The sequence below is a fragment of the Thamnophis elegans genome, chromosome 1 (genome assembly GCF_009769535.1).
Source record: "Thamnophis elegans isolate rThaEle1 chromosome 1, rThaEle1.pri, whole genome shotgun sequence".
In the NCBI taxonomy this organism is placed as follows: Eukaryota; Metazoa; Chordata; class Lepidosauria; order Squamata; family Colubridae; genus Thamnophis; species Thamnophis elegans.
This window is the reverse complement of record NC_045541.1, coordinates 36,555,786-36,572,534: the sequence shown is the minus strand read 5'-3', so window position 1 is coordinate 36,572,534 and position 16,749 is coordinate 36,555,786. Positions and strand designations below refer to the sequence as shown.

Genomic DNA, 16,749 nt, shown 5'->3' with positions numbered 1-16,749 from the left:
ATTTACCTCATCTATGAACAGAGGATAATACCTGAAGAACTTGTCTCACAGGGCTGGAGTAAGAGTTATGCTGCAAAGATGTTCCAAGATGAAGAGAACTACAAAGTTTAAGAATTATGACTGCAGGGTTCAAAAACATGAACTGTTAAAAAGCGGAGAAAGGCATGCAACAAGGATGCAAAGTACCTTAACCAATTAAACCATATCATTTTCCTTATTCCTTAAATTAGTATAAATATAGTGAGGGACAATTCTTATTCTGACAATGATGCTGCAAGACAAATACACACAAGGGTCTAATACAAGCCAGCTTGGGCAAAGACCCAAGGCATTTTATCATATAGAGCTAATTTCCTTGTGTATGCACATGGCCGTTAACCAGAAAAAACTTTCTGAAAGAAAGGCAGAGGTTTTGTGAAATTTTCATCAGTCCTCATTGGGGACTAAGAGGATGGCAACACATAATATAATTAATTAGCCGTATTCAGCTAATTTTATTGGCAGATCCCACAAGTAGTGTTAGGGAAATCAACCCCCAAATATGTAATGACAATCCCTGAAGGGTTGGCCAAATAACCCCATTCCCATGTATCTTCAGGGAGCATCAGGTTACTGCTCCCTCTTACCTTCCATCTTGTGTGGAGGGAGAGGTATTTGGTAGGGCTACTGCTCCACCCTCAATCCACAAGGTTTTCTTGGAAGCGTGAGGAAGAGAAGAAAGAATGGGAGTGGCCCTCCCATTCCCCACCATCCTGTAGAAGCAGGAGAAGAAAGGAGTCTTGCCCCACTGCTGCTTCCAAATAAGTGTGTTCCAACCAAGAGTTGCTCCCTAAATATCTCCATCCAAATAGTTTTAGAAACACTTTCAGAATATAGGCCCCATAAAATAAAACATTTGTGCTTGACAAATCCAGGTTTTAGGAAAGCCACAAAGCTCCAGGGGTTTATCAACTATGTGGTGGCTCTCAACACATGGATTTATAACCCATTGTCTCTAAATGGTAGTCCTGCTTTAAGTGCTTGGAGACAGCCTTAATTTTATGACATATCACTTGATGCACAACTCAAGATATCTATAAATCAGTGCCTGGAGAAAGGAAGTACCAATATCAATAGGAAAAAAATGTTGTTTAAATAAGAATAAACTGTGTGAAATATGATAAAACAAATTGGATAAGTGGAACACAGTAGCCCCCAAAAGTGATTAAAAAAAGTTTCTAAAGATTTGTTAGTTTTTTCCTTAAACAGAAAAATAATATTCCTTGGAGAAAGTACTTGGGTTGTTTAAATGAATGGGACAATAACCTCATATCCAAGACATAATTCTCCATATTTTAAGTGCCAAAGACATACAGCCTGCCTTACATTTCTTGGAATTCATTTCTAGTAATATGTTCAAGATATTGAACATACTTTCTCCACCGTCCAGGCCTTCCGCACAGCCCTTAAGAACTGGCTAGCCCGTCAGGCCTGGGGACAAGGATAGCTGCCCCTCCCGAATGATGAATGTATGTTGCTGATTATTTTATTGTACGTTTCTTTGTCAATGTTTGTTTTCCCTTCCCCTGATTTTGTGTGAGCCGCCCTGAGTCCCCTCAGGGAAAAGGGCGGCATACAAATATTAATAAAATCATAAAAAAAAATCATAAGAAGATTGCCCATTTGCGTTCTATGAATTCCTCATGATAGCTAAGCAGTAATATATGCCAGGCACAGTAATGTGAGCAGAACAACAATTTAATTCAAAGCAAGGCCTAGGGAATTTGATCAGCTATGTTAAATAGGCTGATAATTAGGGGCTTTGCAATTAATGGGTAATAAGATAAGTAGCTGAACTGCTCAAATTACTTGTCATGTTTCCTATTTATCATTCAACCTTGTTTAAACTACATGCATCTGCACTAACAAATAATGATACTGTCCAGAACCCAAAGGACTTACATGATCTTTAATGCCACATGAGGACAGAAGGCCCTTTATTCATCAGAAAAGATGAAAGCTTTTTACATTAGTGCAGGACTAATACTAAGAGTGAGTTTAAAATTCAAGGTATGAATTAGTGTAAGTATGGACAGTAGAGTACTGGGATTACTATCTAGAGTAGTAAGCAAAGAGTTTTTCTTTTAAAAAAATATCTGCTATATCACAAACACACAGAGCTAAGGCCACTACTAAACAGGAAAATAAAAGCCCAGGTCCAAAAAGGCTAAACTACTTATTGGCATACAGGAGAAATATATTGAGGAGAAGTAAGGATTCAACCAAATAGTAAGGAACGTAAGGCCAACATACTTTCCTATCCCAAATGTTATGCAGAAAAGTAACTGACCTGTTTAAGAAAAAAAAATCTTCTGAAATCATTTAAGTCAGGAATAATGAGAAAAAGAGATTGAGAGGACTGTACTGATATGAATCAGTGCCAATTCCTAATGACTTATGGAAAGTTTTTGAAAGATAGATTACAGTACTATGTATGTATGTATGTATGTATGTATGCATGTGTGTGTGTGTGTATATATAGATAGATAGATAGATATAGATATATAGATATAACATTATATATAAAAATAAATAAAACAAAATAAAACAAAATCACAGAAGCCTATTTACCTGTCCCATTTGTGGTCCTCCCATTGGAGGCATCATTTGAGGCATCATCCCATGAGATACTGGAGGCATGTTGGGGGGCCTCTGGCCCATAGGATGCATTCCCATGGGAGGGTAGTGAGGCATGCCTGGATGTCCCATCTGAAAAACACAGTTTAGGATTTTAGGAAAACAAGCAAAACAGAAACAAGCTATCTTCCAAATCTGGTTAATTAGGACTCTCAAAGAGCAAGATATTTTAAATTGTTACAACATCGCCAGAGTTGTCAATATATGTTTTATTTTTTCCTTTTATGAATATTACAACTCATGATAATTTAAAAACTTGCTATTTTATTATTGTAATTACTATTTGTATTTGACGTAGGACAAGTCTCCAAGAAAAAAAGTATAGTATTAGGGATGTACAAAACATTTCAATCAATTTTGAGTATGAAACGCTTCAAAATGTTACAACAGCTCATTTTGCACTCAAATACTATTGTTTTGTGTTTGAACAAGGCATTCTGTGATTGAAACATTGTACATCAGATTTCAAATGATCCAGTCTGAAATATATTTTCTGCCAGATGCGAATGTCAGAAAACATTCTTCTGAAAATATAAACTGTAAAATCTGATCCTGTTTTCTGATAAAATGGTAGTTGAAATATAGATATAGCAGTTCACTGCCTCAAACAGAGTCCACTAAATAGGGTAGCTATAAACAATTTAAATAAAACATCCAGATTTCCACTGACAGGCCTAAAGCAATTAGACCATTAATTAATTTTAATTTATTGGTTTAAATGTATTAAATAAGTAAAAGTTAAAGCATGGAAATAAAATTAATGAAAACTGCTTGTATGTTTCTCATGTTTTAGCTGTATAGAATTAAAAACATAGCTATATGAATTTCTATCAGCTAACATAGACTATTCAGTGCAAATACTGAGGCAGACATGAGTTTTAATAAAAATAAATTATATCATGTACCCTAGCCATTAGCTTGTTAGTGACTTATGACTTTTAGACCTTAAATGAAATAGCATTTGGCTATCTCCTTGCGCATAATCCCGACTAAAGATCACCTAAAACAACCTTTTTATTTGTATTATTTTCTCCAATCATTATTAGGGTAATCTGCAAGTGGGCTTTTTCAAGTGCCAGATATAGGAAACTATGTATTTCTAGTCGCTCATCTTTGTTCTGCAATCAAATGGGAATACTTTTTGTTAAGATGTTATTTTGCTACTTTAAAATTTTAATGACATTTTGGGAGGGGAATAATGATTTGATTTTTTTCAACTCTCTTTAGATTGTAAAATGAGTAAAACAAATTAACATATGTATATTCATAATCTGCTCTGAAGAGTTTACCTTCATTATATTCTTAATTCTGTAAAGAAATATTTTGGGCAGCAAATCTTCAAACAGAAAAGACTTGGACAGCAAGTCTTCAAAGAAGAAATAACATGTATATTAGGCAGATTAAAGTATAAGTGGCATAATCTTTCTTAGGAACTAAGCACTATTAATGATACAAGTTTATTAAATATTCCTGTAAATAATATTGTCATTGACCTACTTTGTTTGAAAATAGTAATAAGACTTGGCAACTTGTGAAACATAAAATTACAACTGTTCAAATGCTTCACATATATTGATCAATGGATTGCTCAAATCAATAAATGAATAAAATAAACAAATATTTATAAATAAATTCATCCTAAACTGTAGTCCTCCAGAATTCCGGTTCAGTGTTCCAAATAATCATGCCAAATAGTTTCAATTTGTCAAATCCTATTTATAATTAAATTACTATAAATCTAGCAAATCTGAAAACGTATCTCTCTGAAAAAGGTTCTAATGGTAGGAAAGTTAGAAGGAAAGAGAAAAAAAGGATGACCACCAACAAGGCAGATGGACTCAGTAACATTGGGATAAGAAGCCCTGAAAGACCAGGTTAGGAATAGAGGATTAAGGCATCGATGTGGTTGTTAGAAATCGAAAAGAATGTGATGGCACATAATCAACAATGCTGATCTGGAGATTTTTCAAATGATAATATAATATTCCTATTTTTTTCTATTTTCAAATTCCTATTGATTCTCTCCCATAGGCACCATTGCAAAGATTAAATCTCATCATTCTCTGAAATGGTGGAAAAATATGCACTTAACAGGCCTTTCCGGTGTTCCTTTCTAAGTGCAGGGAAAAGAAAGCCAATTTGACAGAAGTGTTGTCCCTTAGGATTCTTGATGAATGTATCTTGTCTTTTTATGGACACTGAGAGCATATGCACCAAAGACAAATTTCTTGTGTGTCCAATCACACTTGGGCAATAAAGAATTCTATTCTATTTTATTCTGATTATCAAGATGCTTTTTCACATTTCCCTTGTCACCCAAGAAGCTTCTTCACCTCTGAAGAAGCTTCTTGGATGAGAAGCGAAACATCTTCAAGGGGAAACCAGAAAGCCTTGAGGGGGGAAAAAACACCTTTGGGACAACCATGACCTGGATGACTTCAGAATCTCCATAGATATCAAGAAACAAGTTCAACGTTCATCCAGCATCCAGCATTAGCTAAGTCTCTCGTACCATCTGGATGCTAAACTGTCTTAAAAACCTGTGCCCAAAGACCTCCAGCCTACCATTACGTGCACCTGTAAACTCTGAGGGAAAATTGCAGGCCCGGCAGACGCCAGGAGTCGAGACTAACTCAAAGTCACTTGCCACTAGTCGGGATAACCAGATTCCCTTCTCTTACACTCACTCATCTCAGATGAGGCCAAGAAGGATTTGTTGTTTTTTTTAAATTCACGGTTATGAAATTTGGGAGGGGAGCCGAAACCGGAGCAATTTAACTTTCGCCTCCCACCCCACTCCACCTTTCCCCCACCCTCCAAAAATAGCAGAAAATCAAGTTGGGGCTTGTTTTCAGGAAAAATCTTATTTTTAGGGAAACACGGTACTCTTTGACTTACAAGTTTATTTAGTGGCCGTTCAAAGTTATAAAACTGCAAAAATGACTTATGACCATTTTTCACACTTATGACCAGTGCAGCAGCCCGAAATCGCTTGGCCACCTACCATAACAGCATCTCGGCCCATGCCGCCACCGCCGGTTCCTCCCCCGCCGGCGCCCAGCCTCATCCCAGGGTTGAGGAGGCTCCCGCCGCCCGCACTGTTACCGCCGCCGCCGCCGCCCCTGCCGAGGAGCCTCCCGCGGAGAGGCTGGCGAGAAGCCGGCCCGAAGGGAAGGAGCGGTTCGGGTTCCCCGCGCGGCGGAAGGAGAGGTGCCAGAAGACTGACGGGCTTCCCGGTAGGCCAATCCGGCCGGCCTCCCATGCGGGCGCTTTTCGGCGACTGTTCCGGTCCGGGAGCTCCCACAGGGCGCACGCCTTCGCCGGGGTTGAGTTGCATCAAAGGGGGAGGCTTGGGCAGCGAGAAGGGCAACGGCTGAGGAGAGGCCGCGGCGGCCGCCGATTCTCCACCTGACATCGCTTTCCCCCCCTCCCCCCCGTCGCAGGCCTGGCTCCGCCGAGCCGGCTCTGCTTAGTTCCGACGGGATCCGAGGGGGAGACCGTTAGCCGGAAACCGAACAGAGAAGAAGGAAAGGAAGACAAGACGGGGGACGCGGGAGGGGAAGGATGGGGTTACTGGTCGGAAGTCTGCGAGGTGGGATCACCGCGCACGCGGCCGGAGGAGGGAAGAACAAAACCTCGCGCCGGTAGGGGAGGGGCTTCTGCTGCTCCTCTCGCCGAAGGCGGCCGAGCGCCCAAGATCGGAGTGTGTGTGTGTGCAGGGTGGGTGGGGGGAAAGTAGGAGCCGGAATGGAGGCGAGGAGGGGGGAAAGAGAGACGCGCGCAGCGCAGAGGACGCTGGGAAAGCAGCTCGCTCCGAGCGACGGAGGTTGATGGGCGGAGCTACGGAAGCCAAGAGGTACCATTTTTGAGGCGTAAAACAAGGCGGGGAAAATAAAATAAAATAAAGGAACGTGGCGACGAATGGAAGGCTAGAGCCCGCCCCACGCGCGCACGCTGAGTTTCCCTAAACGGAACAGGGGCAGCATGGGAGTTCCGAGTTCAGACAGTGGGTGTGGCTAGGCGGGAGAGGGCGGCGGCGTTCGGAAAAACCAAGCGGGGCTTCACTTCTGCCGCTGCTGCCGCCTCATAAAGTTCGATAGATTTCCTCCTGGCGAGGAACTATTTCAAGGGCTCTTTGGAAGGCGTTTTTCCCGCCTCTCCGCCCCCTAAAAAGCGACTATTCCACTGCCATGGAGGCGCGCCGGGCAGTTGTTGCGGTTAGTTAGGGCAGAGGTGAAGGGGGCTGATTTGAGATATCAGGCGGAGTTTACGGAGGGCTTGGAATTGATTCATTATTATTTTTTGGCAGGGGCCCGAAGCCACGGGGAGTAAATGGCCGAGCAGGACCTGTTCGGTGCTCTGTTGCCTGGCGATGGTTGCCTTGCTGGCGCTCCTGATAGCCATCGCTTGCCTGGCGCTGCGAGGTGAGACAGGGCGGGAGAGAAACAGGGCAAGGTGGACCTAACCTTAACCCTAACCCTAGATACAGTTTCATGGCCATGGGATTTTCCCATGTATTTTCCTGGGGTCCAAAAACAACTCGGTAAGAGAAGCTGTCAAAAGTTGCTTTCCTTAGAAAAACCTCGAAGGATCTATCCCTAGCATTAATTTTTGGGCATGACTCCAAGAAGATCTAACCTTAATTTCAGTTTCTTTCCGATGGAATTTTCCTATGTATTTTAAAGTGGTCCCCAAAACAACACCAAATGCACAGTTGCCAATGTTCCTTTTATTCTAAAACCACTACGACTCCAAGTAGACCTAGTCGTAACCCTAGATTCATTTTAATTGACAATTGGATTTTTCCATATATTTTACAGTAGTCCACAAACAACACAGAATGAAAAGTTGTCAACTTTCCTTCGAAAACATTGAGGAATCTGACCTAACCCTAGCCCTAGCTCTAACCCTAAATTCATATTAACTCAAATAGGATTTTCCTAGTATTTTTCTGTGGTCCAAAGACAACTCAGAATGAAAAGCTGCCAACTTTCCTTTCTTTCAAAAACCTTGAGGAATCTATTCCTAGCATTAGTTTTCGTACATGTCACCAAGGAGATCTAACCCTAAATTCATATTCATTCAAATGGGATTTTCCTATGTATTTTACTGTGGTGCACAGACAACTCAGAACAAAAAGTTGCCAATTTTCGTTTCTTTCAAAAACCTCGAGGGATCAGTTCCAAGTGTTAGTTTTGGGCCATGACACCAAGTAGACCTAAACGTTACCCTAACCCTTAATTTCGTATTAATTCAAATTGGATTCTCCCATGAGAATCTGTGGTCTACAAAAAAATCAGAAAGAAAAGACGCCAACTTTCCTTCAAAAACATGGAGGAATCTGTTCCAAGTATTAGTTTTCATCCATGTCACCAAGGAGATTTAACGCTAGCCCTAAATTTGTATTAATTCAAATGGGATTTTCCCATGTATTTTACTGTAGTCCACAAAAAACTCAGAACGAAAAGCCGCCAACTTTCCTTTCCTTCAAAAACTTCAAGGAATATATCTGAAACATTAGTTTTGGGCTATGACACCAAGTACACCTAACCTTAGCCCTAACCCTAAACTTGTATTAATTCAAATGGGATTTTCCCATGTATTTTACTGTGGTCCACAGAAAAGTCAGAAAGAAAAGCTGCCAACTTTCCTTTCCTTCAAAAACATCGAGGAATCTGTTCCAAGCGTTAGTTTTGGGCCATGACACCAAGTAGACCTAACCCTAACCCTAGCTGCGTGAATCAGTTGAGAGGATATAGGTAAGTAAAGCGCAGAAGCGGGTGGGTGGGCCAACCTGATCATCAGAGCAATCATACTTATCTAGCTGAAGTGCACACAATAGCAGACAAAAATAATTCCAGCTTTTTTCAAAATATAACTCAGTGCTTTTCACTGAATATTAAATTGAACGCTCATTTAGTAGGAAAACTTGTTGATCTCTTGTCTCCCATTCCATAATAATTGGCTTGATTTAAAATTTCTTGTAAATGTTAAAATACTTTAAAACATTTAAAATTTAAAGTAAAAATAAACTATTTTTATTTATAGATCCAGGACACGAAAAAGAGAAAATGGATAGTATGGAAACCAGCATTTTAGGTGAGGCTTATTTTGTAACTTCATTTTGGAATTGTGACAATTTCCTTATGGGTATTCCTTTTGACAAAAATGGAACATTTTGCAATTCGTTCATGAATTAATGTATGCTGATATATCATTAAAATACCTATAACTGATCTGCTTTCTTACCTACAAATTTGAATTTCTGTAATTACTTTTTGATTTCTAATCTTTAAAAAGAATTATTATTAAAAATAAAGCATATATTATTGTTCTCTACCTAGTAATATTTTTATGAGAGTAGAATAGATGGGGTTCATCATACAAAAACATTTAAATTTCAAATTGTGTAATATCCACAAAGTATGCTGGTAGTCATAAGAGTTTCAGAGTTTTGTGGATCATCTTTATTCTACCCACTCTATTTCTCTATTTAAATTGATGATCACTTTCTACAAATCAATAAGATGAAAAAGAAAAGCACAAACACAGTAACCATGACTGCACTTCTAAAAATAGTTAAATAGGTACAGTATAATTAAGGGACTAACTTAATATATTTAGAGTTATATTGTGTTTTTTCCTTGGACATGATGTACTGTATTTTTCACACTATAAGACACACCTAGCTTTTGGGGAGGAAAGCAAGAAAAAAATCTGCTTCTGCCTCCCAGCAATTCGCCTCCTTGCAGCAAACAGCCTGGTCAGCTTCACACAGCCTAACTTAGCACGAGCAGCTGTTTAGCAGTTGGATCTGGCTCCTAGAATGCCGCTGATCAACTGTTCCAGGCTGCGGGGATTGCCGCCTCTGTGTGCCGCATTTTCGGCCTCCACACATCCTGTTTTCGGCCCATTCCAGGTGGTAGGGATCGCCGCCGCCTATTGCTACTGCTTGGAACTGGATGAAAATGGGATGTGCAGAGGCTGAAAATGGGGCATGCAGAGGCCAAAAACAGGACACGCAGAGGTTGAAAATGGGGTGTGTGGTGGCCGAAAATGGGATGCGCAGAGGCAGCAATAGGCGGTGGTGATAAGTGGCAGTGGTGATTCCCACAGACTGGAACAGTTGATTTGTGGTATTCCGAAAGGCTGATCCAACTGCCAATCAGCTGCTCATGCTAAATCAGGGTGTGCTCAAGCTGACCAGGCTGTTTGCTGCAAGGAGGCAAATTGCTGGGAGGCAGAGGTGGAAGACGGACGGTGGGTGGGCGGGGCTTTGGCAACATTTGCTCTATAAGATGCACAGACATTTCCGCCCACTTGCGGGGGGGGGGGGAGTGCGTCTTATAGACCAAAAAATAAGGTAAGTCTATTAACATTTCAGATAGTTATTAACATTTCTTGGTGGTAGAATTGGGACATTTTTGTTAGGAATATGCACATTTGAAATGTATACCTTATTGTATCAGAATTGTGTTCATGGTCAAGATGACCTCTTTTTGAAACAGGAAAATTGTGACCTTGGAACACTTGTAGACGTACTCAACCAGCTTTTTCTAACTTAAAATGGGGCATTTTGAATTCAGCATTTTGTATACTGTATATTAATGCTGAAGTTGTAATGTTGAGATCTCATTATTTACATAATTTTTATTTTAAAAAAATCAAAAAGGACTTAAAAGCTAACAAGAGCTAATATAAAGAAAAGGGAGAAAAAAAGTACAGGTAGCCCTCAAGTTACAAATGGAATGGAGCCTCCCCATCTCATTTGTAACCCGAGGATTCGTAGGAGTGAATCTCGTACCTTGTACAGAATCACTCCCTCTCGCCAATGCATTTGCTATTGGAATGTGAGGCTTGTTAAGTACACGAGGTATTTCAGGGTGGGGAAGGTCATGGGGGAGGGGCTAGTGATGGAACAGGCCACCTGCCTAAGACCAACCAAGGCCTCCCTGACCCACTGAAATACCTCATGCTCCCCACAATTGCTTCCCTCTCACCTAACCTGCTGTGCTGGGTCATTTACCGTGTGAAGATCCAGCAAGCAGTCTCTTCTTCAGTCTCTCAACCACGTGCGCCCCTCTGCAGTTTCGTTTAGGCTTGCACAGGCCTCGCCTGGCACTTTGCAAGCTGAAATGTAGCGTTGGAGGGCTTCCATGCTCCATTTTGGCCTGCAATGTGCCTAGCAAGGCCTCCAGAGCCCCGAACAGAGCTTCGGAGAGGCGCTCCCCTCCAAACCTTCGTTTTGGCTGGCAAAGTGCTGGACAAATGTTGCAGAGCCTCAACAGTTGTTCGTAAGGGTGAACAACTGCTGTGGTACTGCAAGTTTTGTACTTTCAGAACTTGATCGTAAACGCTAGAGGACGCTTATCATGTAACTTTGAACATTCGCTAAGGCAGGGGTTGACAAGCTTAAACACTCAAAGAGCCACAAGGTCCTAACCGGAAGCCCCCTGTTCAATTCTGCAGCCAACCGGAAATCCGGTTCACCCATCATATTGTCCTCCTAGCACAGTGCCCTTTTTCCTCTGCTGACCAGAAGTTGGTTCCCCACCATAGAGTCTCCTCCTAGTGTAGCATCCTTTTTCCTCTACCTGTCCTAACAGAAAGCCCTATCAATTGTGGAGCCGACCAGCAACAGGGAGCCACCGCAGAGGGATGAAAGGAGCCACTTTTTTTCTAGATGTTTGTCCATCTATCCCAAGAAAATAACTTCCTTGTTTCAATTGCATATTAATCTTTAAAACCCACTGAATCAATGTATGTATTTACATCCAAAATGTTCTAGCCTTCATTATTTACAATTGAGTTTTTCTTCCATAAGGATTTTGGAGTCTTCTTGTTCTAGCCATGTTGACTGGGCTGTCATGTTGCAGTTTTTCCTGGACTGTTATCTATTTTGATTCATTTGAACCAGGAATGTTTCCTCCTACTCCACTCTCACCTGCACGATTTAAGTGAGTATCAATTTAGAAAGAATCAAATGTGAATGGATATTGGGCTTAGAAATCTGCCATAAGAAATTGATGCAATATTTCACATGATCTCCTGTAATACTGAGGAATTTTCTTGGTTCGTTTATACTCTTGTTATGAAAGGACTTTATGTAAAAATTTTGATTGGCAGAAGTCATAATAGAGAATGGAGAACATTATCTAATGGCTCATCTAGTGATGACTATAAATATGGAAGATTGTGGCTTGCAATGTAAGAGGAAAAAAAGTAACAAGCATGAATTAACAATTGAAGGGAAAAATAAAAAGCAAGATTAAATGATTCAATTTCATAAACGGATTGATAAAAATGGGATGAGAGGGTATAGAAAGATTTAGTTGGGCCAAGAATGCATGAGAATCGTGATAGGATCAATGAGAATCTCCGATGTCATGTGGTTTAATAGTAACTTTATTAATACACACCAAGGATAAAGGAATGACTATAAATAACAAAGCATGATTTGTTTCATTGTTTAAGTATTAGGGTTAGATGTTGGTTATATTATGGTTAACTTAGGATAAGAAATGGTTTATCGGTTATATATTTGTATCTGTACTGAGGAAAGTTGGAAGTCTTTTTTATTTTTATTTCTTTTGTCACTTTTAAATGTCTCCTTTTTGAATCTTTTTTCTAATTTTTATTATAATTTTTATATTTTATATTTTTTTATTTGAAATTTAAGTATTTTTTTAAAAAATATGAATCTAAAAATAAATTTATTAAAGGTTGCACAATTACCATATTTTTTGGACAATAAGATGCACGGGATTATAAGAGGCACTTAGATTTAAAGGAGGAAAACAAGAAAAAAGATAGTTTTTGCCCTCCGTGCATCTCGTTTTCGCCCACCCTGGTCCCCAGAAGCACTCTGCAGTGCTCCACACATCCCGTTTTTGCCCAAAATGGGCCTGTTCTCTACAGGCCCATTTTTGGCCTGCAGAATGCTTCTGGGGGCTGGGAAGGGTGAAAATGCAACACGCAGAGAGTTCAGGAGCTAAATGGGCTTGTTTTTGGCGAAAACGAGACATATGGAGCACTTTATAATGTTTCTGGGAGGCAAAAACATGATGCGCAGAGGGTTCAGGAGGCCAAAAACAGGCCCATATTTGGTCTATAAGACACTGCAATTTTCACCCACTTTTAGAGGGATGAAGTGCATCTTATACTCTGAAAAATACGGTATGTTTGATTTAAAAATGGCTGTAATTTATACATAAATTGCAAAAAACAACAGAGTAACCTGATTAATTTGTGTACCTTAAAGAAGGGAAACTAGATAGAAAAAATTTAAGAAGTGGAAATGAGGGCAGAAAAATATGCATGTAATATATAACGTATTGTGAGGAATTGTATTTGTCGAAAGAAGTGAACATGACTATTAAGAGAACTTGGTAAATCACAAAATACTTAAAGTAAAGCAAGAAAATAAGGATCAAGAATGAATGGACCACAAATTTACTTTTTAAGTAGGTTCAATAATTTGCTTCTATCTAATAGAAATTGCCTTTTGTTGCATTAGGAGCAATGTTCACATTGGTATATTAAAGCAACAAATTAAGCAGTTTCAGGAGTTGGCCAGCAGAGTGTATTGTAACATAATTTTTACAACCCAAAGTATAAAATTCATTTTTTTTTCTTGAGACTTCTAGAAAATGTAAATATATTGTAAAAAATATGTAAAATCCATGTATAATAGATCTTGATAGGCCAATCAGAATTCAATCATTTGAGTTTGAATTCATTGTTATTCTTTCTATCAGAATATGATACATATCTTACAGCTAGAGACTTTATTGATCTTGGATGTTACACAGTCAGGCTTGGTTATAACCGAAATGGGAGGCCACTGTGGAGTGCCACATCGTAGGCTCTTTAATTTAAGAATGAAAAAAATATATATACAGTGCATTCAGAAAGTATCCAGAACCCCTTCACTTTTGTCAATTTTGTTACGCTGTAGCCTGGTTCTGCAGTTGTTGAAATTCATTTTTTCTCATTAATCTATACTCAGTACCCCATAATGACAGAGGGAAAACTGAATTTTAGAAATGTCTGTAAATTTATTAAAAAGAAAAAACCTGAAGTATCACAATATTCAAGCCCTTCATTCAATACTTTGTTGAAGCACCTTTGACAGCAATTACAGCTTCAAGTCTTTTGGGGTATGACGTGACAAGCTAGGCACATCTGGATTGGGGGGTTTTCTGCCATTCGTCCTTGCAAATCTCAAGCTCAGTCAGGTTGGATGGTGACCATCAGTGGACAGCCATTTTCAGGTCCTTCTAGAGATGCTCAATAGTGTTCAAGTCACGGCTCTGGCTAGGACATTCACAGAGTTGTCCCTAAGCCATTCCTGTCCAATTGTCTTGGCTATGTGCTTAGGATCATTGTCAAGTTGGAAAGTGAACCTTCGGGCAAATCTGAGCTCCTGAGCTCTGTGGAGCAGGTTTACATTGAGGCTATCCCTATACTTTGCTCTATTCAATTTTCCCTCAATCCTGACCACTCTTCCCATTCCTGTTGCTGAAAAGCACCTCTACAGCATCATGCTGCCACCACCCTGCTTCATTGTTGGAATGATATTGGGCAGGTAATGAGCATTGCCTGGTTTCATCCAGACATAATGTTTAGAATTTGGGGCCAAACAGTTCAATCTTGGTTTCATCACACCAGATGAAGAATCTTGTTCCTCACAGTGTGAGAATCCTTCAGGTGCTTTTTTGCAAAGTCCAGGTGGGCTTTCATGCTATTTTGCATATTCCAAAAGAAGTCAGTTGCAAACAGTGTACTTCTGCCAAGTATAGCATATTTTTATACAGTATGTGGCTTTCATTGTATGTGTTGGTACATTCGAATAGACAAGTATATACAGTAAGTCTAAACGTGTCAGGTTAAGTAACATTTATTAGTGTTTTCATACACTGACTATATTGTGTAGTGATAATTTAAAATAATGAAGAAAACATCTTTAGACTAGTTGCTGGGTCTATGCGGGCACAAAGTATGCCTAAAAATTAGTTATATAATTTGGGTAGTCTTAAAACTTATTGTGAGCTCATTCCTCCACATTTCCTTATCATCCAAATCCTGTTTGATTGGGAAATGGCAGCATGTTTTACCCAAGAAGTTTTACACAAACATTTTTAAGACTATGTAAGAACATTATCTGCAATACTTGCCATAATGGTTTGTAAAGCTGGCTGGTGGGATGTGCATGATATATCCATTGGTGCAAATCTTAGGTAGTGACTAAATGCAAAAGTTTATATACAAATTTAAAATACTCAGAAGGAATTAAAATTTGTAGACAATGAAAAGGGCAGCTCACTAGGTGGTATTACTATGTTCAGAGGCAAATACATATTAGCATATAGTAAGCATTAAAATAAAGCCAGTTTATCTATGTAAAATGTTTTGTGGCTTGAAATATCTGTCCTCTCTAATCTGTTAATTAATTGATTTTCTTTTGTTTTCAGGCGACTGACGGGACACTCTTTTCACATGGGTTATAGTATGGCTATATTGAATGGAATCGTGGCAGCTTTCACTATAGCCTGGTATCTTTTATAATCTGCTTTTAAATCTGTGTTTCAGAATATAGCTCTTGAAACCAGCCTGGCAGCCATTTGTACACAATATGGTATTTGCTATACTTCCCTTATTTGTTTTGTTTAATATCGCTGAGGGAAAATATTAAAACACATGAACTGATGGGATTTGACAAGGAAAGTCAACCCACGCATTTAAGGAACCATTTTCAGATTCCACTTGACAGCCTCGACTAAGAAGGAATGGCGATGTTTAATTCTGAAAATCTTCCTACAATATTTTTGTATACCATTAAATAAATTTAAAATAAGTTCTGTTCTTAAATATGCCTCATATATAGCAACAACTTATTGGGTTGTTCTTTATACTAAGTAATTCAAAGTGTTTTATTTACTGGAATTAGGTTTTTAAAAATATATTATTGATTAACGGGGGGTCATGTATCGAGCTTAAATTGCTTTGATAGGTACTTTTTTCATTGATACAATGATTTGAAGTGGTTTTTTTCCCATATGTGTATTCAATATGCAGTATTAACCCTTCTGCCTTCCCAGTCTTTATGCCTCAAATACTTTGTATTAGAGCTCCCATGGACTAGAAATTACTGAAAACAATGTAAATTATTGTCTAAATAGCTTAGTGTTCTTGGATAAATAAAAATACCAAAATAAATTGGTATTTTGCAGTATTTGCAAATAATTAAAAATTAAGATACTTATAGTTGATCAGGCAAAATGAAAAAAATGAAGTCGACATTATTTGTAATAAGTAAAGATGTACAAGTAAAGATGTTTTTACTGAAATGTGTTGACACATAAAAAACCCATGTATTTGTTGAATTATGATTCTGTATTTCTAAAATGCTATGGGAAAAGTTCTTGTTGCTCATTAGAACAGCAGGAAAATTTAATGAGTGATTAAGGGTTTTGTAGTGAAATTAATTCAGGGTAAACCTGTTTATTCTCTTTCAACATAAGGAAGGGTTGAAAACATATTTGGTTGATACCATTTTTTAATGGATGTAAGGTCTTTTCCCCTTATACCATAAACTCACCAAAAGTCTGTGCTAGAGATTCATCAACTATCAGGAACAACATTCAGCAGCTACAGGAACATATCAGTATCTGCAGGAACTGAAAGGCCCTTTTATCGATTATTCTTCCATCAATGAATTTGGATCTAAAATGTTAGTTAATTTCCTTCTGGTTCTTAAGCAATGTCATATGATATCATTACATTTTGATTATACAGTAAAAAATTTTTTTAAAAAAAATCCTTTGTCTTATGGTTTTTTGTTGGTATGTTTTTCTCCACAAAACTGGTAACACAGTATGGAAAACATTTGTATTGAGAAGGCAGGATAATAATCCATTTGATGAATAGCAAAGCACAATTGTAATATTTATGAACTATTTTAATGTTCCGGTGTCTACAATGAGCAAGTAATTGAATTATTTTAAACTATTCTTAATTCATTTTTTCCTCTCACAGTTGGGGGACTGGATGTGGATCAGAAAGAGACATGGA

The 16,749-nt window shown here is 38.8% G+C and overlaps 2 protein-coding genes across 2 annotated transcripts in view; one reads left to right on the top strand and one right to left on the bottom strand.

The window, feature by feature from the left end:
• Positions 1-6,490, bottom strand: part of PRPF40A (pre-mRNA processing factor 40 homolog A) — a 34,639-nt gene extending 28,149 nt beyond the window's left edge. Inside the window, exons 1-2 of the mRNA XM_032211374.1 lie at positions 5,681-6,490; positions 2,611-2,748 (exon numbers count right to left, since the gene is read on the bottom strand). Coding sequence (XP_032067265.1) covers positions 2,611-2,748; positions 5,681-6,091 — 549 coding nt within the window. The 5' untranslated portion in view covers positions 6,092-6,490. The remainder of the gene's footprint in view (positions 1-2,610; positions 2,749-5,680) is intronic.
• Positions 6,491-6,637: 147 nt separating this feature from the next.
• Positions 6,638-15,814, top strand: ARL6IP6 (ADP ribosylation factor like GTPase 6 interacting protein 6). The gene is made up of 5 exons (XM_032211385.1): positions 6,638-6,893; positions 6,986-7,100; positions 8,725-8,775; positions 11,501-11,633; positions 15,150-15,814. Exons 1-5 carry the CDS (start codon positions 6,867-6,869, stop codon positions 15,241-15,243), a joined length of 420 nt encoding a protein of 139 aa, XP_032067276.1. The 5' UTR covers positions 6,638-6,866; the 3' UTR covers positions 15,244-15,814.
• Positions 15,815-16,749: the final 935 nt, after the last annotated feature.

Excerpts from the sequence above, each read along its gene's own strand:
- ARL6IP6 (XM_032211385.1), top strand. The coding sequence starts at position 6,867 with ATGGAGGCGCGCCGGGCAGTTGTTGCG. Across the intron at positions 6,894-6,985 it reads CGCGCCGGGCAGTTGTTGCG|GGGCCCGAAGCCACGGGGAG; the intron begins GTTAGTTAGGGC and ends ATTTTTTGGCAG. Across the intron at positions 11,634-15,149 it reads CTCTCACCTGCACGATTTAA|GCGACTGACGGGACACTCTT; the intron begins GTGAGTATCAAT and ends TTTTGTTTTCAG.